The following is a 22,918-nucleotide window of genomic DNA, read 5'->3' on the forward strand; positions in this document are numbered from 1 at the left end:
TGTGTTCTTGAGCAAAGGAAGTCTCTTGCTTGTGTGCTTGAGCATTGGAAGTCTCTTGCTTGTGTGCTTGAGCATTTGTAATCAGATATTACTCATAGTGAAATCTCCTTGGAAGTGCAAGGGGGACTGGACTACTTCCGGTTTGTGGAAGGAACCAGTATAATTGCTTTGTGTCGTTCTTCTTCTCTCTCTCTGTTTTATTCCGCTGCATTTAGATTCTGATCATCACTTCAGAAGCTGTCTCACTTAGCTTCTGATCAGTGTATTCAGTTGTTTAGAGGAACGAAGAATTTTTAAAAACACAATTCAACCCCCCTTCTTGTGTTTTTCTCACCTTCATAAATAAGTTGTTTCAAATAAGCTATTTTGCACAAATAAGCTATTTTGTATAAATATGTTGTTTCGAATAAGCTGTTTTGCATAAATAAGCTGTTTTGAATAAGTTGTTTTGCATAAATGTTGTTTTGCATAACTAAATTGTTTTGAATAAGTTGTTTTTTAAAATGAAATCGGAATAAGCTGTTTTGTATAAATAAGCTGTTTTGAATAAGCTGTTTTGCACAAATAAGCTGTTTTGTATAAATAAGTTGTTTCGAATAAGCTGTTTTGCATAAATAAGCTATTTTGAATAAGTTGTTTTTTAAAATGAAATCGGAATAAGCTTTTTTGTATAAATAAGCTGTTTTGAATAAGCTGTTTTGCACAAATAAGCTATTTTGTATAAATAAGTTGTTTCGAATAAGCTGCTTTGCATAAATAAGCTGTTTTGAATAAGTTGTTTTGCATAAAGAAGTTGTTTTGAATAAGTTGTTTTTTAAAATGAAATCGGAATAAGCTGTTTTGTATAAATAAGCTGTTTTGAATAAACTGTTTTGCACAAATAAGCTGTTTTGTATAAATAAGTTGTTTCAAATAAGCTATTTTGCACAAATAAGCTATTTTGTATAAATATGTTGTTTCGAATAAGCTGTTTTGCATAAATAAGCTGTTTTGAATAAGTTGTTTTGCATAAATATGTTGTTTTGCATAACTAAATTGTTTTGAATAAGTTGTTTTTTAAAATGAAATCGGAATAAGCTGTTTTGTATAAATATGCTGTTTTGAATAAGCTGTTTTGCACAAATAAGCTGTTTTGTATAAATAAGTTGTTTCGAATAAGCTGTTTTGCATAAATAAGCTGTTTCGAATAAGCTGTTTTGCATAAGTTGTTTTTTAAAATGAGATCGGAATAAGCTGTTTTGCATAAATAAGTTGTTTTGAATAAGCGGTTTTTAAAAAGTCATTCTAATAAGTTGTTTTGCATAAATAAACTATTTCGAATAAGCTATTTTGCATAAATAAACTGTTAAGAAAAAAATTATAATATGGGGCTTTATTAGGCCCACAAATAAATAGATTTTATAGTGGGTTTGACCCCAAATAATTCTTTTCAATTAGGGGGCTTTAATTTAGTGGGCTTGGTGGGGGCCTTTTTAAGTGGGCTTTGAAATTTGGGGCTCTATTGACACCTCTAGATTTGATTATATAATAGTTACTATAGGCTTATGGTGTGTGTCCAAGATTTTAATTTATCTGCTTAGACTAAGTTTCATCACTGGGATGTTTGGGCATCTCACGCCTCACACTCAAACAAAGTAAAATAATGACTACGATGCAACTAGTTTATGAGATGAAGTCTTATATCGTTCATCATTTGAGTACATAAATACAATCTATTTTTTTTTTAATCTTTTTTTAAATGTGTGTCCAAAATCCAAATAGAATTTCCAAATACTTGTGACCACACCAACTAATTATTTTTTGATTTTGTGATATCACTGTCAAAATCACTTCTGCATATTTTGTTCCGAAGAGAGACAATAATAAACCAAACAAGCAACGAAATTTACATATTGGTAAATCCAAATCACAATGAAATTTATATAAAGTCTATCAATTATAAATCTCTAAAATCAAATTCAAATCACAACAACTTCAAACTCATATTGGTAAATAAACAAACGTACTACTAAGATTTTCATGCCTACCCTACTAGAGATCATTGTTTTGAACAATTCAACACTTCAACTACTTCCATGTGAATAAAAATCTCAACAACTACCATAGCACATGAATCAGTTACAATTAGAATGGTACACACAAGGCACATAAGAGTAGTTCATAACTTTTTTTTTTCAGAGTAGTTCATCAGCATAGTACAACAAACATTAAAAGTAACATACCATAAGCTAAATGCTAATTGATCAATTCAGGGACAGAAAGTGACCAAATAATTAGCCTTAGAACAAGTAACAATACTTGTAGGATCATCAAAGGCATAAGAGTAAGCCTTAGGGCAAGCCAACTTAAAGATTCTTGAATAACTCGTGGGCTTACAAGCCTGTGGGCTTCCATAACTACCCGTGCAACAATACCTAGGTGAGTTAAAAGCATAACAAGCACTCTTACAACCCACCACGTGATTCATGTTACTTGACCTTACTTGAAGGCTTATGGGACACATAACGTTAAGATCCCTAACACAACCAGCCAATTCACATTTTCCGTTACCATTTAATGGCGTTATCGTTAACGGAAGATTGTAACCGTCAACGAGACTAACGTCGTAGAAATCTTGGTCGTTGCCTAAAGTGAATTCGGCTAGTGTTGCCGGTGGTGTGCCGCCAAGGCCATTGCATGAAAGGATACCACCGCAGTCTCCGGTGGTGCATTGACCGTGACCTGTAGCATCGAAGGAGCAGTTGTCGCGGGCCCATATGCGACCCGACCAAAGTGGTGGAAGTTGGAGTGTGTAGGCATTGTTGGATGGAAGGTTGAAACCTCCTTGGGCTATGATAGGCTTTCCTGCAGTGGGCTGTAGCCCGGGCCAGATTTGGTGTGGACACTTGTTGTAAAGTGTTATTGATGTTGCTGATATCTCAGTCACTGTTTAAAATAACAAGTTGTTAAGTTTAGATTAATTTGAAAAGAGTAATGATATAAATAAAGACATTCATAATTTCATACACATGCTATACTTGGTTTATCACGTTTAAATTGTAGTTAGTTCAGTTGAGTATATGATTAATTCATTTCACCGTTAAAATTATGGTTAATTCAACTAATGAGAAACTACAAGTTCACTATTTTTTTTTAACGTGGTCTAAATTAACCATATATATAAATTGAATTAAACATAACTTCACATGTCCTTGACTATATATTGTAGATAAAGGAAATTGGATGTCTAAGATTTTTTTTTTTTCCTTTTATTTTAAAACAAGCTGTGAATATGATGTGGTTTAGAGAGAAAATGTGTGTGAGCGAGAGGAGAGGAAGTTACCTGCAATGTAAGAGATGAGGAAGAGAGTAAGGATGAGTCTTAGCATTGTGGTCATTGGAATGAAGAATGAAGTGCTTCTTATGTGTTTGCCACTTGCTTTAGTATGCCCTTTTTGTGGTAGTATATCAGGGATTGCAAACCGATGCTTTTATAGAGAGAAAAGGTGTGGACCAAGTAAATGGAACTGCAAAACAAAGACAGGATGGAATCGGGATGAGGGTTTTTGAATATGATTATTGCAAATTTTTCACATTAAAAGTCTCTTATAAAATTTTACAACATAAGTTAACCCTTAAGATTAATAGGTTTATTTTTATTTATTTATTTGAGGTTTAAATATTTAGAGTTAAATAAGTTTCTTTGTCTCTAAAAAATAATTATTTATTTGAGGTTTAAATATTTAGAGTTAAATAAGTTTCTTTGTCTCTAAAAAATAAAAAGTCACAAATTTTGTTTTGGGGAAATAGTCACTTTAGTCCTTGAATGAGGAACGAATAGTCACAATAGTCCCTCAATGTATCGAAATTTCAAAATAGTCCTTGATTGTGTATTTTGTTAGTCAAAATAGTCATTGATATTAAAATATTTCGTTAATATTCTCATATTAGTCCTTCAATAGACTTACTTATTATCATGTTAGTCCTTATACGTACTTACTTATTGTCACTTTAGTCCCTATATAAAAAGAGTTATTGTGAGTATTAAAGGATTATTTAAGCGTTAGGGACTATTTTGACTAACAAAGTGGACAATCAGGGACTATTTTAGAATTTTGATACATTGAAGGGCTATTATAACTACTTGCTACACATTCAGGGATCAAAGTGACTATTACCCCTTTTGTTTTTCGTCCCCACAAAAAAGTGGTACATTTTTGTCCCTTGAAAATTTTCCACCACGCGTTTTAGTTCATGTTATTAAGTCAATGTGTATTTTTCTTTAAAAAAAAGTTAATATGCATTTTTGAATGTTTTTTTTTTCATAAATGCTTAAATAACATTATAGAAAGTTGGCCCAAGAAAAAGAAACTAAATATTTGATTTTTAAGTTGATATTTTTGTTACTCTTTTCTTGAACTTTCAAAATTTAAAAAGTTCATATTTAATTCATCCTTGTTTAAAAATTTTAAATTTTTGTATTTTATTTATATAATGTTCTAAACATACTTGAAAAAAAAATATTCATAAAATTAAAAGTTTAAGGATAATTAAACAAATTTAAATTTTTAAAAAAACAAAAATGACTAAAACTTAGTGCAGAATTCATTTAATTGGGGACAAAAATAAATGAAATTTGGTAGCTCATGCCCTACTTGTAATGGAGGTGGTGAAAATATGTTACATGCTATGTTTTCCCGCCCGCATATCATGTATGTGTGGTCCTTTTGTTTCCCAGTCAGTCACTTCTCTTGATCAAGATAATTTGTGTATTTGGATGAAATAATTTATTGCAAATATTGGCTCCATTGGAACCATTATCATGTGGAAGATTTTGGTGTTCTCGCAACAAATATATCTTTGAAGATATTAATATTAAGCATTATGTCCAAAGACATTAGCTCTCAGGTGTTATCTCTTTTGCATTATGTCTTGAAGGCTTTCACACCGTTTAGCAGTCTACTCATATCGTCACTTTGCTATGATCTAATGTGAATTTAGTAGCTCTCAATGTTGATGACAACATGTTCCTTGATTCCAACTTGGGAGGTTTTGGTGGTCTTATTTGTGATCATACGAGTTCTTTTTCATATGGGTTCTTCCAACAAATTAGTAGACTTTGTGTTCTCCAAACTGAGATTTTGAGTTTATACCATGGTTTGAAGTTGCGTCTATTGGCTTTAGGTGTCGTGTCTCTTTATCCAATTATTGTTCTTGACCTTATCCAAAAGGATTTAGATGTGTATCACAAGTATAAAGGTTTGATCATGGCTTTTAAGCACCTTCTTCATGGAGATTTGGTGGTTAGTTTGCATCATACTCAGTGTGGGGACAATGTTGTAGCTAATTTCCTTGCTAAAAAGATGCCATACGTGATTAGAATATATTAATTAAATTTCGAGTAAATAGGTAAATACCCACTTGAAATTGTAAAATATTGCAATTACCCCACGAGATTTGAGATAAGGCAAAAAACCCTGTGAAGTTGCTAAACATTAGTCAATTTACCTCCTCCGTCAGTGACACGACGTGGTCGTTGACTGTCCACGTGGTCTGACATGTTAGACCATGTGACAATACCATGTATGGAGTCAACAACCACGTCATATTGACTAACGGATAAAGTTAACGGAGAGGGCAAATTGATTAACATTTAACAATTTCAAAGAAGTTTTTGCCTTTTCTCAAAATTTAGGGGGTAATTGTAAGATTTTGCAATTTCCTTTTATTTTTTTTTTGAGTGGAAATATATATTTGATATAATGTTTAAGGTACGCGCATTGATATTACAGTACAAAGATTCTGGGTACATCCGAGACCGGAGGTTTTTCATTGCGGACAAAACACAAACACATACACAGCAATGTCAATTACTGTATTCAGATCAAGGCACGCTCTCAATTCTCTTCCATTCTCCACTTTCTTCCTTCGCTTCTACTCATTCAATCAACCTCTTCCTTCATTCATCCCCAATGTCGATGAAGCCGTTTCATCTTTCAATCGCATCCTCAACATCAACCCTACACCACCCATCTTCGAATTCGGTAAAATTCTATCTTCCCTTGTTAAAATGAATCACTTCCACACCGCTATTTCATTCTCTCATCAAATGGAACTCAAAGGAATTCAACCTAACATTGTTACTTTAACCATTTTGATTAATTCTTTCTGCCACTTGAATCAACTCAATTTCGCTTTTTCTATATTGGGTAAGATTCTTAAGCTAGGTTACGAGCCGAATACTGTAACATTAACTACACTTATCAACGGTCTTTGTCTTAACGGCGAGATTAAGAAAGCATTTCACTTCTATGATGATGTTATAGCAAAGGAATTTCAGTTAAATCAGTTTAGTTATGGGATTTTGATTAACGGATTATGTAAATCCGGTGAAACTAAAGCTGCATTGTCGTTGCTTAGAATGATTGAAGGCTTGTCTGTTAAGCCTGATGTGGTAATGTATACTACAATCATTGATAGTTTGTGTAAGGATAAACTCGTGACCGATGCTTATGGGTTGTATTCTGAAATGATTGAAAAGAAGATTTTTCCGAATGTTGTTACTTATAGTACGTTGATATATGGTTTTTGTATTTTGGGTCAGTTGAAAGATGCTGTTGGGTTGTTTAATGAAATGATGTTGAAAAACATTGACCCGGATGTTTATACTTTTAATATATTGATTGATGGGTTGTGTAAGAATGGAGAGATGAAAAAAGCTAGAAATTTGTTGGGTTTGATGATAAAAAGCGGAGTGAAACTTAATGTTGTTACTTATAGTTCTTTAATGGATGGGTATTTTCAAGTCAATGAAGCGAATAAGGCGAAAGATGTATTCGAGATTATGGTGCGATGGGGAGTGAGTCCTAATCTTCACAGCTATAATATTATGATTGATGGATTGTGTAATAGTAAAATGGTGGATGAAGCTGTGAATCTCTTTAAGGAAATGCATTCACGAAATATGGTTCCTAATACGGTGACGTACAATTCTCTTATTTATGGACTTTGCAAATCTGGAAGAATCTCGTATGTTTTGGATCTTATTGATGAGATGTGTGATAGAGGTCAAGCAGCTAATGTGATCACATACACTTCCTTAATGGATGCGTTGTGCAAAAACCATAATCTTGACAAGGCAATTGAGTTGTTTACGAAAATTAAGGATTGGGGTATTCAGGCAGACGTGCACACATACACAGTACTAATTGATGGATTGTGCAAAGGCGGAAGGCTTAAGAATGCACTAGAGGTTTTCAGGATACTTCTAATTAACGGTTATCATCTAGATGTCTTGACGTATACTGTTATGATTAGTGGCCTTTGTAAAGAGGGCTTGTTTGATGAAGTATTGACCTTACTTTCAAAAATGGAAGAGAATGGTTGCGTTCCTGATGCTGTAACTTATGAAATAGTTATTTGCGCTCTATTTGGAAAAGGCAGGATAGATATGGCGGAGAAACTTCTATGTGAAATGATTGCTAGAGGTCTATTGTAAGAGTAAAACAGGTGAGATGCCATCTAGTTACAAATTAGTTTATTTGAGTTTTTATGACTACCATCCTATCTTTATTTCCTTTTACTGTCACATATAGAAATGAAGATGGACCACAGAGTGGGCTAACTTTGAATTTAGTGTTTTTTTTTTTTAAATTTTTTTATTATTAAAGTTAGATACTGTTAAGTTCATATTGTTATTGAAAGAATATCAGTGGTTAATTTATCTTCTGCTTTGTCCAGTCTCGACATATTGCAGTTGCAGCTATAGTTTGTTAATATCAACTATGTTAGCATATTGTAAGTATGCTAATATTCAGTTAGTTGGACTGTTAGTTTTATAGCCAACTATAAATAATAATATCAAGATACAATAATAATAACAGCTCTCAGCAGATGTTAAACTGATACCTCATCCATTCCCCTTAGAATATAATCAAATATGGACGTTGGTTCATTCTTAATCTGCTGGATCTTTCATGCTTTCATTTGATCATTCTTAAGAGCTGCAAAAAGTTACTATAAGTTATTTTTAAGTTTTATTTTTCTCAATCGACCGGTGAACATCATCACATCTTCATGATTTCTTTTTTTTCATTGCAGATTTTGCTATTCTGATGTCTTGAGATCACAACAATTTTGTTCACAGGCTCTTGAGTTCGGTCCTTTCCAATTGTAAAGTTTGATTAATTTACAGGTTTATTAGTTATAGCTTCAATATGATTTTCTTCCTACAACCTGTATATAAAAACTAATGTTGCTCATCATAGTCCTCCATAATTGTTGGCCTCACCCTTTGTATTATGGTTCTGATTAGTTTATAATATCAAATAAATTGTTTCGGCAGCTTGGTGTCTAATGCAAGTTAGTCTTTAGAGACCCAATTTTCTAATTTATATGAATTATTTTCTTATAAAGTTCATTTGCCCGAGTTCTTTATCACGGCTTTTGTCTATTTTTCTGTTTGATTGTGAAACCTTGGCGCAACTGGTAAAGTTGTTGTCATGTGATTGAAAGGTCACAGGTTCAAGTCCTGGAAACAGCATCTGTGTAAAAAACAGGGTAAGGCTGCGTACAATACGCCAAATGGTGAGACCCCTTCCCGGACCCTGTGTATGTGGGAGCTTTAGTGCACCAGGTTGCCCTTTTTATGTGAAAGCAGCCAAGGATTTCAGTACACAGTTATATGATTGGTTTAATTTTTTTTAAACCCCTAATGATTGATGGTTTGATAAAAATCAATTTGATTCATAGAAAAAAGCCAAGGATTTCAGTATAGACAGTTATATGATTGGCTTTTGTCTCAAGGTGTTTGTCTGGGATTTCAAAACTAGAAAAAGCGCATTTCTTTCGTAGAAAAAAGATAGATTTGTTGGTATTATTCCTCGTGGATAGATATAGATATTAGATATCGGCACTAATGCCCTCTGCTGAAATAACATACATCAGGCCAACAATTTGACATATAGATATGATACAAAAAATTCACAAGAAACTGTAAGTACTATGTAGTCTCTCCATTCTAGTTTGATTTTTTATGGTTTAAAAAGTGAATCTTTTCCAGTTATTTTCTCTATTAATACATAATGGTTTTTCCTCCTTAATCCTTAGAGTGTGTTTGGATAGGGAATTTTATTAACAGAATGTAATTTTCCAGAGGAGTGGAAATGATTTGTCTTCAAATATCTTGTTTGGATAAAAATAGAGAATTTGTAAAATCCCCAGAATTTTATAGGGTATTTTGTCTTTGCAAAATTGGAAGATTTCGAATACCATCTTTTGAGAGAGAATTTCAAAATTCCCACTAATCTCATCTATCCCGTGACTCTCACAACACAGTCACACGATTCTTTCTCACAGGCTTGAGCTTCTCTCTTACTCGAGTTTCTCTCTTGCCGTTATTCTCTCTAGCTCTCTGCCGTCATGTTTCTCTCTTTGTTCCTGATATTGTTCTTCTCTCTCGATCTCCGATTGTTCTTCTCTCTGCATTTTATAGAAGTTGATCAATCAAAGCAGAGCTTGAACTAGGTTTTGCAGATGAAACAAGACAATCAAAAGGTTGTGTTCATTGATTTTCAGTTCGATATCCATTTCTGCTGTAGTCTCATGTGTTTTTATTCTTTGGAGGCTTTTGCAACATGAATTTTCAATTGCTTCATCTATGTTTGCTTCAGGTTTTGATTCTTGGGGAGACTTGATTTCAATTTTGTTTTTTGGAGGATATTGATTTTTGACCTTCAACTCATTGAAGGTTAGTTCATTGATTTCATCTCAATTTTGTTTTGTTGTATGAATTTAGAATTATAAGTTGAGTAACTTTGGCTTTTCTTCATAGAATGGTTGTACTATCCTTCATAATTAGAATTTCAGATTTTCCTACTAAACTTTGTCCTTGCTGGTACTGTATGCACTTTATTATTTATTTTTATTTTATGTATTTTATGACAATCTTAATTAATAAACTTAAAAACTTATTAATTGTATTTCACAAATTTCTTAAAAAGTCAGCCATAAACTTAACAAGTTGGGCTATGTATCCTGCTAGTTCCTGCACTTATCATGAGTGGGAGGTGCAACCTGTCCTTTGTTGGCAACGGTAGAGGTTGTGGTGGTTGTGTGCCTGGCTGTGGGGGGGGGTGGGGGGGGGGGGGGGGGGTGGTTGGGTGGGGGTGCTCTGCCTCTACCTTTCCGGCCTGGCTCCTTGGGTTTTCTTTTTGGTCTTTTTCCTTGCAGGGTGTGGTGTGCGTGTTGGGTCTCTTTCGGGGGGTGCCTGTGTGGTGTTCGCCTCTCTTGTTGGTGTTTTGTTTTGTTTTGGTGGTGCCGCGGTGGTTTCCCTCTTTCCTCGTTTGTGGGGTATCGGGTTTACCTAGTGTGCTGAACTTGGCGTCTTAGGACGGCCATTTGGTGTATTTGTACAGCTCCCTTTCTTCTTTATATATATATATATATATATATATATATATATATATATATATGTGTATATATATACACATATATATATATATATATATACACATATATATATATATATATATATACACATATATATATATATATATATATATATATATATGTATATATATATATATGTGTATATATATATATATATTTTGCCATTCAAAAAAAAAAAAAAGTTGGGCTATGTATTAAATAGTCGCTGGTTGTATGTTTCATGTTTTGAATGACATTGGTCATTTGGTTGTATACTTCATGTTTTGAATGGTTGCAGTAATATTATTTTTTGGTGGTTGCTAGTCGTATGCTTCATGTTTTGAACGGTCCTGTTATTTGCTGGTTCTATGTTTCATGTCAGTCTCGATGATGAATTGTTTGATGATATATAGATCCGTCACCCCAACCATGACTGAGGAAAATACCCAATTTTCTTTTTCACATAGACTTGACTTGTGTTAACAGCAAAGTGTGTATTTTTTTGTAAGCTATGTTTGTGGGAGTCACGTACTGTGTCCATTCTAAGATGTTGGGGTTTGAAGTGGATAGTCTGAGATTTGAGCTATCCAGCTAGAGGTGCTCTGATAAGCTGTCCAGAGTCATGCAGTTGAAAAGTTTTAGTACTGTGTCTTATGTTGCTGTACACTTTCAAATTTCTCAGATATCATATAAACCTTTCAATAATTGGACTCAATAATTTAAAATATTTATATATTCTGCTGCATTTGAAATAAGTTGTTCTCAGGATTCAAATGATTTTACTCGTAAGAGGCATTCAACACAAGGAGATGGACTCCGCGATGATGCTGCAAGATCAAAGATTTTGAAAAAAGAAGGTAAAATTGAAAAGGATTGAAGGAATTGCAGCTTGTGATTTATAGCATCAGAATAGGTAACATTGTGATTTATGGCATCAGAATACCATGAACCTATAAACCCATGAAACATAGAGCTAAAGATTTTGAGTTCCACTGTTGGTATCAATGTCGTGCCATATGCAGTATAGAAATATGTTGCTTTTCCATGAAGCTCTAAAGGTAGGACAAACACTGCAGAAAGTGAAGGTGGACTGGGAGAGGACAGTGAATCAGTCTGAGTAGCAGACTTCGAATCTGTTTAAATTATTTTTCCTGCATTAAATTATTTTTCTGTATGCATTACTTGATGAGTTGGACAGGGGCTCAGTTGGTTGTTAAACAGAATTGGATAGCTGTGGTATTGAAGAAGCAGGAATAGATGAAAGGGTGAACATGAAGAATCAAAGCAGCTGGTTGTGTGAATATGGCTGGAATGAATATCATCAGTTACGCAGATGTAAATAATTTTAGTGGAGCTGGAGTTGGTTTGGCTGTTGGTGTTGATTTCGGGATTGCTTATAATTCAAGAGAATCAGTTTAAAAACGCAAGGTGTTGCTATAAACGACATTGGGGGATTTCTTTTTTAATATCAGCATTACTTGATTACTGATATTGGAATTTGGTTTGATGAATTGGTGAAATGTAATGCGCTTATCACATAGCATGCCTCGTGGCAAGGTTAAGAATGTCATTCACTTCGACGATGATGTCGGAGCAATGGGATTTCAGCTTAATTGTGTAGTAGCAATGCTCAACCAACATAGCACCTCTTATTTAAGCTCACTAAAAGGCAAACACATTGATTTTTCAAAGGATCATTTATAGACATAAATGAAATCCATGTCGTCATTCCTATCTTTTTTGAAACAAACACAATCAATGTTATTTGGAAAGAGAGAAACAAGCGTATTTTTTAACACAAGGAGGAGAATATTTATTCCATCATTGAGCAAGTTAAAATTCCAGTGTTTTGGTAGTTGAAATTGAAGATTGCCTCATTCGATTTTCACTACAATGTTTTTTGGCCCTTGTTATTTCTCCCTTTGTAAATGGTTTCTTGGATCTTTTGATGTCTTCCTAGGCACTTCTTGTGTTGTTTGACACTTTTTTGTGTTAATATATTTCATTTTAACCTCTTAAAATAAAGTTTTTTTCTTCTTCGAAGGGACACTAGTTTAACAAGGTAATCTCTAATTTTTATTAATTTATTTATCAATAACTCTAAATTAAAAATTTAATTTTTAAATTAAAGATAAACATATAAGTTAGTAGTATTTTAAGGTCTTAACAATGACATACAGTCTACGTGAGGTTAACTCAATTAATACAGAGAATACATTGTAATATGTAACGACTGAGTTTTTGAACAATACATTATAACATATAAAAGTCGAGTTTCAAACGTAAACATGTCATTTATTCATTTTAAGAGATGAATTTCTAAAGGTTTCATTAAAAAAAAATGACAATGTAGTCATTTTAGTTCGGATGAAATGAATTGCAGTTATACTTACAAATCAGTCATTCAACCAACACCGCTATACTTTCTTCACAGATACATCAATTCATCTTCTTCCTCTCATTCACAATCGTGTTCTGTTTTGTTGCAACCTTAAACTCACTCACTCGCTCACAATGTCATCCTATTTGTTAAAGTTGAGGTACGCATCTCTATCTCTCAACAATTTCTTTCTTCCAATTCGTCGATTACACGTTCAGCCTCTTCCTTCGTTCATTGACAATGTTAATGATGCTGTTTCTTCGTTCAATCGCATTCTCCATATGAAGAATCCTACCCAACACATAATCGAATTTGGTAAAATTCTATCTTCCCTTGTTAAGTTGAATCAGTTCAATACCGCTATTTCATTTTCTTATCAAATGGAAATCAAAGGAATTCAACCTAATATTGTTACTTTAAACATCTTGATTAATTCTTTCTGCCACTTGAATCAACTCAATTTTGCATTTTCTATATTGGGTAAGATTCTTAAGCTAGGTTACGAGCCAAATACTGTAACGTTAACTACACTTATTAAAGGTCTTTGTCTTAATGGCGAGGTTAGGAAAGCCATTTACTTTCATGATCATGTTATAGCAAAGGGGTTTCACCTTGATCAAGTTGGTTATGGGACTTTGATCAACGGCTTATGTAAATCCGGAGAAACAAGAGCTGCCTTGCAATTGCTTAGAAAGATTGAAGGGTCATTATTGGTTAGACCTGATGTGATAATGTACACTGCAATCATTCATAGTTTATGCAAAGATAAGCTCATAATTGACGCCTATGATTTATATTCTGAAATGATTTTTAAGAAAATTTGTCCTGATGTCGTCACTTACAATACTCTAATATATGGTTTTTCCATTTTGGGTCAAATGAAAGAAGCAGTTGGTTTGTTAAATGACATGACATTGAAAAACATCACCCCAAATGTTCGTACTTTTAATACATTGGTTGATGGTTTATGTAAGGAAGGAGAGGTCAAAAAAGCTACAAGTGTCTTACCTGTTATGATAAAACAAGGTGTGGAACCTAATGTTGTTACTTATACTTCTTTGATGGATGGGTGTTTCTTAGTAAAAGAAATCAACAAAGCAATGTATGTAATCAACATCATGCCTCTAAGGGGAGTGTCTCCTAATGTTAATAGCTACAATGTCATGATTAACGGATTATGTAAGAATAAAATGGTGGATGAAGCTGTGAATCTTTTCAAAGAAATGCATTTAAAAAACATGACTCCTAATACTGTAACATACAATTCACTTATTGATGGACTTCGGAAATCAGGAAGAGTCTCTGATGTTTGGGATCTTATAGATGAGATGCATCATAAAGGCCAACCTGCTGATGTGATCACTTACAATTCTTTAATGGATGCTTTGTGCAAAATCCATCAGGTTGACAAGGCAATTGCGTTGTTAATGAAGATGAAAGACGAAGGAGTTCAGCCAAATATGTGTACATACACAACACTTGTTGATGGACTATGCAAAAATGGAAGACTGAAGGATGCACAAGAGATTTATCAAGATCTTTTGAATAAGGGCTATCGTTTAGATGTTTGGATGTATAATGTGATGGTTAATGCGCTTTGTAAAGAGGGCTTGTTTGATGAAGCATTGTCCTTACTCTCAACAATGGAAGACAACGGTTGCATGCCTGATGCTGTAACTTACCAAACTCTTATTTGTGCTTTGTTCGAAAACGACAAGAATGATAAGGCGCTGACACTTCTTCGTGAAATGATTGTTAGAGGTCTACTATAATCTAGCACTAGGTGAGGTGCTTTCAAGTTACAATAAATTTGGATACTTAACTCTTTTGATATCAACATTTATTATTGAGTTCTGTGTTGTTGATCATGCGTGTGTTATTTGTCTGCAGCTTGCACTGATATTACCACTCACTGTGGTGCATACTTTGGGAACCTTTTTACTAATACGAGTCTTGTAAAGGTTGCTGTCTCATTCACTCACACCATTAAAGCTGCAGAGCTTTTCTTTTTTGTCATCCTTTCTGCCATGTTCCTTGGAGAGGTTATAATGCTATTATTTTCTTTTCCCTTCAACCTGCCATTGCTTATTGTAATTAGTTGCAGCAGTAAATTTGATGATAGTTGATAATTATGCATCAAATTAGCAAGGTTTTTAATCATGTTCGTGGTTGTCGTCATCATTGATGTTGCGTTGCATTGTTGTCGAGGAGACATCAAAAACCTTGATGTTGCACTAAATCGCTGTCGCCTACCTTACCTTTGTGCATGCCATGGCAATGTTTTGGACTTATTAAATCTGTACTGACTATTTAAGATTCTCAACCGCGAATTGCGATCAAATCCATTATTTTTGTTCTAGATACTATCTTTTAAACATCTTGCTGAATTATTTTACCTACTTATACCAAGGACTAGGTTGCAACTTGGTGGCATCATACACACGAACTATGCGGTACTTTATTCTTAAAAGTAAACTTATTTTCTTCTTCTGGCTTTACATCGCTGTAGTTTGTGTCATGTATTACTCCAAATCCAACTTGTGTGGTTTCATTCATGATCTTTGGTGTGTGCGACTTTCCCCATCCCCATCGGTCATATGCAAGTTTGATTATTCTGCATATTTACATTTTGTTTTTTTTTTTCTAGGCAATTTCCTGTAACAAGTAATGAACCATTGGTGCAACAATATGTTACCCTTTATTTCTCTCTTTAGGTGCAATATTGATTAGCATTGAATAATGAATTTCCCCTTTGTCCCTTCTCTTATCTCAAGTAAACAGGTTTAATATTTTTAATCAATAAATAATATAACTAACATTTCAAACAAAAAATCTTTGATTAAACGTGAATTGTAACCAAACATGCTAAAGCTGCAAAAGTTAAAAAGTATTGTCTTATTAACCGCTTCTATTGTTTATCTTGTCTGTTATTTCTGCAAATATTAGTAAAAGATGGGTGATGGCAATAATTGAAATTGTATATTGTGTCAAATTTTCATTTTGTTCACATTTGGAGAATTTTCTAGGGTCCTCAATTTTGGTGCTAAGACTATGACCAAGTTTTCCACCAGAATGGATCTTTGTATAATTGCGTAGATTGAACCACAATTTGCCAGATCTATCGGGTTAAATATTGGGATTTAAGACTTTACCATGATCTCAAAAAATAAGAATATAGATTGAACCAAAGTAAACAAAAAAACTTAGTAAACAATAATCATTCAGTATATTAAGCACAAAAATAAAAACAAAAAAACAATGCAAGATTTCCTAGATTACTAATTAATACTACAAGAACCTCAATGAGTCTGAATAAATCAATAAATCAAACAATAATTCAAATTAATAGAAAATGATATGTCCTGACTATATCTTAGAAAATTGTCTCACTCCAATATATGACCGATCAAGATCCATAAAACTATGAGAAAGAAAGCAACAATTGGTGAGATACTGGTAGCTGAAGATGCACTTTGCGTGGTAGGAGTGGTGGTGGTGGTAGTGGAAGGTGTGGTGGTTGTTGTGGCGGGGGTGCCATCGAAAGGTGAACCTTTCCCTGATGGTGATGGTGTTGCAGAAGGCCTGTTTGGATGTTTGGATGTATAATGTGATGGTTAATGCGCTTTGTAAAGAGGGTCTGTTTGATTAAGCATTGTCCTTGCTGTAAAAAATGGAAGACAATGGCTGCACCCCAAATGCGGTAACTTACCAAACTCTTATTTGTGCTTTGTTCAAATATGACAAGAATGATAAGGCGCTGGCACTTCTTCGTGAAATGATTGTTAGAGGTCTATTGTAATCTAGCACTAGGTGAGGTGCTTTCAAGTTACAATTTGTTATTTTGAATTTTAAAACGATCGTCTAATCTTTATTTCTTTTGATAGAAATACAAGAAAAATTTGTACAATTGGCTCACTATTACATTTGTTTTGATTTAAAGTTATACTTTACTAGTTTCGTTATGATATTTGTAACAACAATAGTGGTTGACTTTTCTTATTTCTTATAACTATGCTTATCTTCCTAATTTGTTGTGAATCTGATTTTCTTCCGAATTGGCCCGTGATTTATATTCTGAAATGCTTGTCAAGAAACATGGTTCTTTCAATAAATTTGGATACTTAACTCTTTTGATATCAACATCTATTATTGAGTTGTGTTGTTGATCATGCGTGTGTGTTATTTGTTTCGAGCTTGCACTGATATTACCACTCAATGTGGTGCATACTTTGGGTACCTTTTTACTAATATGAGTCTTAAAAAGGTGGCTGTGTCATTCACTCACACCGTTAAAGCTGCAGAGCTTTTCTTTTCTGTCATCCTTTCTGCCATGTTCCTTGGAGAGGTTATAATGCTATTATTTTCTTTTCCCTTCAACCTGCCATTGCTTATTGTAATTAGTTGCAGCAGTAAATTTGATGATAATTGATAATTATGCATCAAACTAGTAAGGTTTTTAATCATGTTCGTGGTTGTCGCGATCATTGATGTTGCGTTGCATTTTCCTTGTGGAGACATCAAAAACCTTGATGTCTCGCTAAATCGATGTCGCGGACCTTATCTTTGTGCATGCCATGGCAATGTTTTGGACTTATTAAATCTGTACTGGCTATTTAAGATTCTCAATTGCGAATTGCGATCAAATCCATTATTTTTGTTTGTTTTTCTAGGCAATTTCCTGTAACAAGCAATGAACCATTGGTGCAACATTATGTTACCCTTTATTTCTCTCATTAGGTGCTAATGTTGAAGTTTTAGTTATATTGATTAGCATTGAATAATGAATTTCCCCTTTGTCCCTTCTCTTATCTCAAGTAAACAATTTAATATTCTTAATCAATAAATAATACTATAACTAACATTTCAAAACAAAAAAACTTTGATTAAACGTGAATTGTAACCAAACATGCTAAAGCTGCAAAAGTTAAAAAGTATTGTCATATTAACCGCTTCTATTGTTTATCTAGTCTGTTATTTCGGCTAATATTAGTAAGAGATGGGTGATGCCAATAATTGAAATTGTATATTTCGTGTCAAATTTTCATTTTGTTCACATTTGGAGGATTTTCTAGGGTCCTCAATTTTGGTGCTAAGACTATGACCAAGAACTATAGTACTACTAGTCTACACTACCAGTAACTATGAACCTGGTTATAACTCTTCAGTTCCCTTAACTTGCAGATCAAAATCAAACTACTTGTGACAAAGTTTTATACTAAAATAAAATTATAAATAACTTTCCATTATTTCTTTAATTCATCAGCAGTACAATCTTTGTACATTTATTTTATGGAAACCTATTTATAATTATAATTAATGCATCGTAAGCAAGAAGAGTTTACAAAGTGAATTCAAGTATTTTAAATTTTTCGTTATATATCACGAAGTGCTAGTTATTTTCACTTTGCCACCGTAAATTCTTCAATTCCTTCACAATTTTCCAGATCTACCGGGTTAAATATTAGGACTTTACCCTGATCTCAAAATAAGACTATCTTACATAGATTGAACCAAAGAAGTAAAAAAAAAAACTCAGTAACCAATAATCATTCAATATATTAAGCACAAAAATAAAAACAGAAAAACAATGCAAGATTTCTTAGATTACTAATTAATACCACTAGAACTCCATGAGTCTGAATAAATCAAACAAGAATTCAAATTAATAGAAAATGATATGTCCTGGCTATCTTAGAAAATTGTCTCACTCCAATATATGACCTATCAAGATCCATGAAACTGTGAAAAAGAAAGCAAAAATTGGTGAGGTACTAGTAGCTGAAGTTGCACTTTGCGTGGTAGGAGTGGTGGTGGTCGTGGAAGGTGTGGTAGTTGTTGCGCCAAGGGTGCCATCAACTTTCCCTGATGGTGTTGCAGAAGGAGCAGCAGAAGTAGAAGAAGCGTTAACCTTAACAGAGAGTTTCATGCCACCCACGCAATGTCCAGGAACAGCGCATATGAAGTAATGTGTTCCTGCTTTTTTGAAGGGAATGGTTGTGGCACCGCTACTGTCTGTACTAATTGAATTTCTAGTTATGCATGATTTATAGTCACTTTCTTGAACTTCGTCCACCGTGTGCCCAATTCCATAGTTGAACACTGTCATAATAAAGTCACATACATACATACATTACATACATTAGTTTTTTAAATTATGGTTGCAATTTAAAACTATACAAATAATCAAATTGAGAAAAATTCAATTTTCTTCTCATTATTGAGTTGTGTTTAATAAAGAAAGTTTATAGTTCATACTTACCAAGACTGTCTCCAACTACAAAGGTTTTGTCACTAGCCCATGTGCTATAATCAGAACCGATTGTCCAACCTGAAGTATCTCCAACGGTGTGGACAGTTGCAAAAGTTGGCAGTGCCATATTGATCGCTAAAAAGAAGGCTAAAACCAAAGCATTAGAAAATGCCATTTTATGAAATAGTGAGCAGAAAGAAGGAAAACAGAAGGCTATGTTTTTTTTAGAGGAAGGAGGCTGTGAGTATCTTGTTGGGACAATAGGTCTGCTTTATATAATTGCAAGCAAGAACACGATATGCCAAAGTTTGTTTGTTTGTTTTTTTTTTTCTTTTCTTTAAACAATCTTTTGTTTGTTATGGAGGAATGAATTAAAGTTTGTTAGCGAAGAAAAGATATATTTTTTGGTTACATACGGAAGAAAAGATATGAAAAATTAAAGTATTTTTTCTTAAAATAAAGTTTTTTTTAAACAAACTTTTGTTACATTATAACGATGAATCTTGTAAAGTAGAAATTCTATAAGAAAGATTGTAACATTGTTAAAAGATTTACTATATTTTTTGTTTTGTTTTGAGTAAAGTTGAAACCATAATTGAAATCTGAATTTTGATTAAAGAAATTGTAGGAAAGTTTTTTGTTTTTTTTTTTAAAGATGGAGTTGTAGGAAAGTTGAAAGATCATAGTTATACTTTGAATAATATGAAGTTGAAGAAAGAATATATCAATTTTTTTTTGAAGGAAGAAAGAATATATCAATTGTTTGTTACAAAAGAAAGATATGAAAATCATTTTTTTTGGGTACAATGAAAATCAAATTTGTTGGAAAGAGAAAGTTTGTTTAAAAAAATAGAATTTATTAGTGGATTAAAATAAGAATATAACAGAAAAAAAAGTTCCAATAAGTCCACATCCTTAATTTAACGTTACTATTTTAAAATAAAAATTAAATGGAGGGAGTAATTAATTAACATCTTTGGGTGATAAAAATATATACTCCATCTATTTCATTTTATCCGTCGTTTTAGAATAGTACGCTTCAAATTAAAGAAGTGAATTTTTCACTACCAAAAAAAAAAGAAGTGAATTTTTTGTTTCGTTTTTCCTATTATACCCTCTTTTTAATTCACTAATGAATTCCTATTGCTTTTAAACATACTCTTTTTTCAATAAACTTGATTATCTATCTTTGTCCTCTAACAAACTATTGTTACTCTCTTCCTCCAATATTTTTTTTTTCTTGCACACAATCTATCTCTCTACCATAACAAACAATTTATTTAATAATTGTAAAGCAAAATAAAAAATTTCAACTTCACATTAATCACTGAGTCTTTCACTCATTGATTAAACTTTGTTGTTAAACTTTAGAATTCTTATCTGGCACGTTTGTGCTAAGGAGAATGTGTTTTCGGTATTAACATATATTTCATTTTGACTTGTAAAAAAAAGAGGAGAATGTTAACCAGTGCCCCAAGGGCAATTAATGATTGAGCATCTAAAACAAGTAAGTTTTAATGAAAAAGATGTGTAATCATTACTTTATCATAACAAAATTTCTATTTGTAGGTTCTTAACCATTGCCGGGCAATGGTTAGCAAGACAAAAAAAAAAAAAAAACGAGTGTTTCACTCTTTCTTCTTTTGAATGAAGTTTTTATTTTGATTTCCATTAGAATTGTTCTTCTAATTTGCATTTCTTTTGAATGCACTTTGCGTGGTAGGAAGATGATGTATCTCAATTTACATTTATAATATTGAATTTCAACGATTGGATTTTTTGACAATTACATTAGATGCTTCAACTTGAACATCTTGCATATAGTTGCTTAATAAATTATAACAAGAGAGAGGTTTTGGAGTCTGAAATATTTGATATAGCTTACCAAACTTCATCTGTTTGAGGCTACTACTTGCTTGCTGATCCACAATTGAAAGGAAAGTTCTCAGAAGAATAGGTGTAGATAATGGAGAATTTAGGAAAGGAAGGCTTACTGTTGGATAATGATACTAAACAAACTATAAGGAAACTTGTTAAGAGAGAAATGGATTCCTAGTGTTATCGTTAACATCACTCAAACAACTCAAAGTGACTGAGGGACTAGATAGATGAATTGAAGAATAGTTTATTTAAGGATTGATCTAGTTTTGGATTGCTTGTTGAGCTTGTTTTGTTGTTAAGGTGAGGTTTTAGCCAGTGTCCTTAGAATGATTTTGATGTAATGGGGTTGGGTACTTATTTGTCCTTAGAAGGATTATATAAAGAACAAATGATACCAAGTTAAGCACAATGTGTACCTATCAAGGAATCAAAATAAAATGTCAAATTGCAAGAAAAACAAAAGGCAAAGAAGATAAAAATAACAAGCGGTATTATTACCCGGAAGAATAACTAATACAAAGAGACTTATTAATCTACCAGGCATAGAAATCGAAACGAAAGCTAAATTAGGCATATCGACTTTAAACCAGCATCATGAATGAAGTTTAGCCCTATCAACAATCTGAATGATAAACGACCCTTTGTTTTGAAATATTTTGAGACTCTGTTCCTTCCAAATAATGCTAATGGAAGCCATCTAAATTATTCAAAAACAAGTGTGAATATCATTCCTGAAAAGATCGACACCGACAAACTGAAAAGTGTGCAAACCAAAGGCTTTAGGTCCTTATTTTACTACTATTTAGCTCTATAAAATTAGACCCTCAAACATTTTTTGTTATGTATAAATGTTTATTGTATATAAGCAAGAATTTGTAGTGATGCGGCGGCTATCATATTTAGCTCTCCCAATTTCTGGCAACTGAATTTTTTGAGTGTTCATCATTGTGTTTGATTGGAAAAGCATCTAACAAGTTATATGATTGGTTTCAATTTCAAATGATTGGTAGGGAAAAAGGATAGTTTCTCATAGCCATTGTGTTAGATTTCTAAAGCTAGAACAATGTGTTGATTGCTAGATTTTGTGTAACTAATCAAACTGGCTTCTGAGAAAAAGGTTTATGTTCCTGTCATAATTCATAGCAGCTAACATATCTATTGATCATTCCTTCTGTAATAATTCGTTTTGGTCAATGTAATACTCTTTTGGATTACAATGTGTCATGGGCACAAGTACACTGAATGAGAGGGATCAGAATGAGCTAGGGGTGCAATATGAGGAAGATATGATACCTCAGATAAGAGCCAAACGCAACAGGACTAGGCCCAAATACTTGAAAGATTATGTGGTCCCTTGTGTGAAGAAAGGAAGCATGAATTGAGTCACCAAAGGTCTAGAAGGTTCCTCTGCTATGAGTCACTAATAGTTGTTATTGCTGAGTCATTAGTTTGTTAGAGAAATGCATGTGCCTGATAAGAATGTACTATGAATATTCCTTTGTAATAGTACTATAAAAGTACCCTTATGCATCTGAATAAAGCAGAGAAGAAAGTTATGAAATTAGTGTAGTAGTAGTTTTTACAGTAGTGTTAATTGTAGCTCTATTACTCCTGCCACACGCACACACAATTCATAACAACTTGGTGCTTTCATTGACCATGTCTTCTCCTCCCACCCTTGAAGATCTAGCAAACACCCTCAACCACCTCACCACCAACTTGTCCTACCTCACAACAGAGTTTCACGGCATTCGTTCCCGCCTTGGTCCACTAGGATTCAATCACAACCCAGATATCACCTCCGTCCCTCCCACCACCATCAAATTAGATATCCCCCGTTTCAATGGCACAGATCCTTTAGGTTGGATCTTCAAGATCAACCAGTTTTTCGACTACCACCTCACTTCCGACGAACAACGCCTCCGCATCGCATCCTTTTACATGGAAGGCGACGCCCTGCCGTGGTTTCAATGGATGCATCAGAATGGTCAATTGCTCAC

The 22,918-nt window shown here is 33.3% G+C and overlaps 4 protein-coding genes across 8 annotated transcripts; 2 read left to right on the forward strand and 2 right to left on the reverse strand.

Moving 5' to 3' along the window:
• Nucleotides 1-1,866: 1,866 nt before the first annotated feature.
• On the reverse strand, nucleotides 1,867-3,455 carry LOC146917898 (thaumatin-like protein). Its single transcript, XM_085717323.1, has 2 exons — nucleotides 3,323-3,455; nucleotides 1,867-2,925 (listed from the first exon to the last, which is right to left on the reverse strand). Exons 1-2 carry the CDS (start codon nucleotides 3,375-3,377, stop codon nucleotides 2,249-2,251), a joined length of 732 nt encoding a protein of 243 aa, XP_085573449.1. The 5' UTR covers nucleotides 3,378-3,455; the 3' UTR covers nucleotides 1,867-2,248.
• Nucleotides 3,456-5,738: 2,283 nt separating this feature from the next.
• LOC146917899 (uncharacterized) lies at nucleotides 5,739-8,322 on the forward strand. The gene is made up of 2 exons (XM_085719615.1): nucleotides 5,739-7,488; nucleotides 8,080-8,322. The coding sequence occupies exon 1, from the start codon at nucleotides 5,843-5,845 to the stop codon at nucleotides 7,475-7,477; it is 1,635 nt and encodes a 544-aa protein (XP_085575741.1). The 5' UTR covers nucleotides 5,739-5,842; the 3' UTR covers nucleotides 7,478-7,488; nucleotides 8,080-8,322.
• A 4,445-nt stretch (nucleotides 8,323-12,767) lies between these two features.
• Nucleotides 12,768-16,749, forward strand: LOC146917900 (uncharacterized). 5 transcript variants are annotated; one of them, XM_085719618.1, is made up of 3 exons: nucleotides 12,793-13,102; nucleotides 13,673-14,570; nucleotides 14,678-16,749. In XM_085719618.1, exons 1-2 carry the CDS (start codon nucleotides 12,922-12,924, stop codon nucleotides 14,557-14,559), a joined length of 1,068 nt encoding a protein of 355 aa, XP_085575744.1. In that variant the 5' UTR covers nucleotides 12,793-12,921; the 3' UTR covers nucleotides 14,560-14,570; nucleotides 14,678-16,749. The 5 variants fall into 5 exon arrangements, with proteins under 5 accessions (XP_085575742.1, XP_085575744.1, XP_085575745.1 ...); XM_085719619.1 differs by having other exon boundaries at nucleotides 13,679-14,570; XM_085719617.1 differs by having other exon boundaries at nucleotides 12,802-12,947; nucleotides 13,075-14,570.
• A 1,609-nt stretch (nucleotides 16,750-18,358) lies between these two features.
• Nucleotides 18,359-19,256, reverse strand: LOC146917901 (blue copper protein-like). Its single transcript, XM_085719621.1, has 2 exons — nucleotides 19,047-19,256; nucleotides 18,359-18,886 (listed from the first exon to the last, which is right to left on the reverse strand). The coding sequence occupies exons 1-2, from the start codon at nucleotides 19,210-19,212 to the stop codon at nucleotides 18,492-18,494; spliced, it is 561 nt and encodes a 186-aa protein (XP_085575747.1). The 5' UTR covers nucleotides 19,213-19,256; the 3' UTR covers nucleotides 18,359-18,491.
• Between the last annotated feature and the right edge of the window lie 3,662 nt (nucleotides 19,257-22,918).

This window comes from Medicago sativa, chromosome 6 (assembly GCF_051527215.1).
Source record: "Medicago sativa cultivar Bolivia chromosome 6, Bolivia_mono, whole genome shotgun sequence".
NCBI classification, from domain to species: domain Eukaryota; kingdom Viridiplantae; phylum Streptophyta; class Magnoliopsida; order Fabales; family Fabaceae; genus Medicago; species Medicago sativa.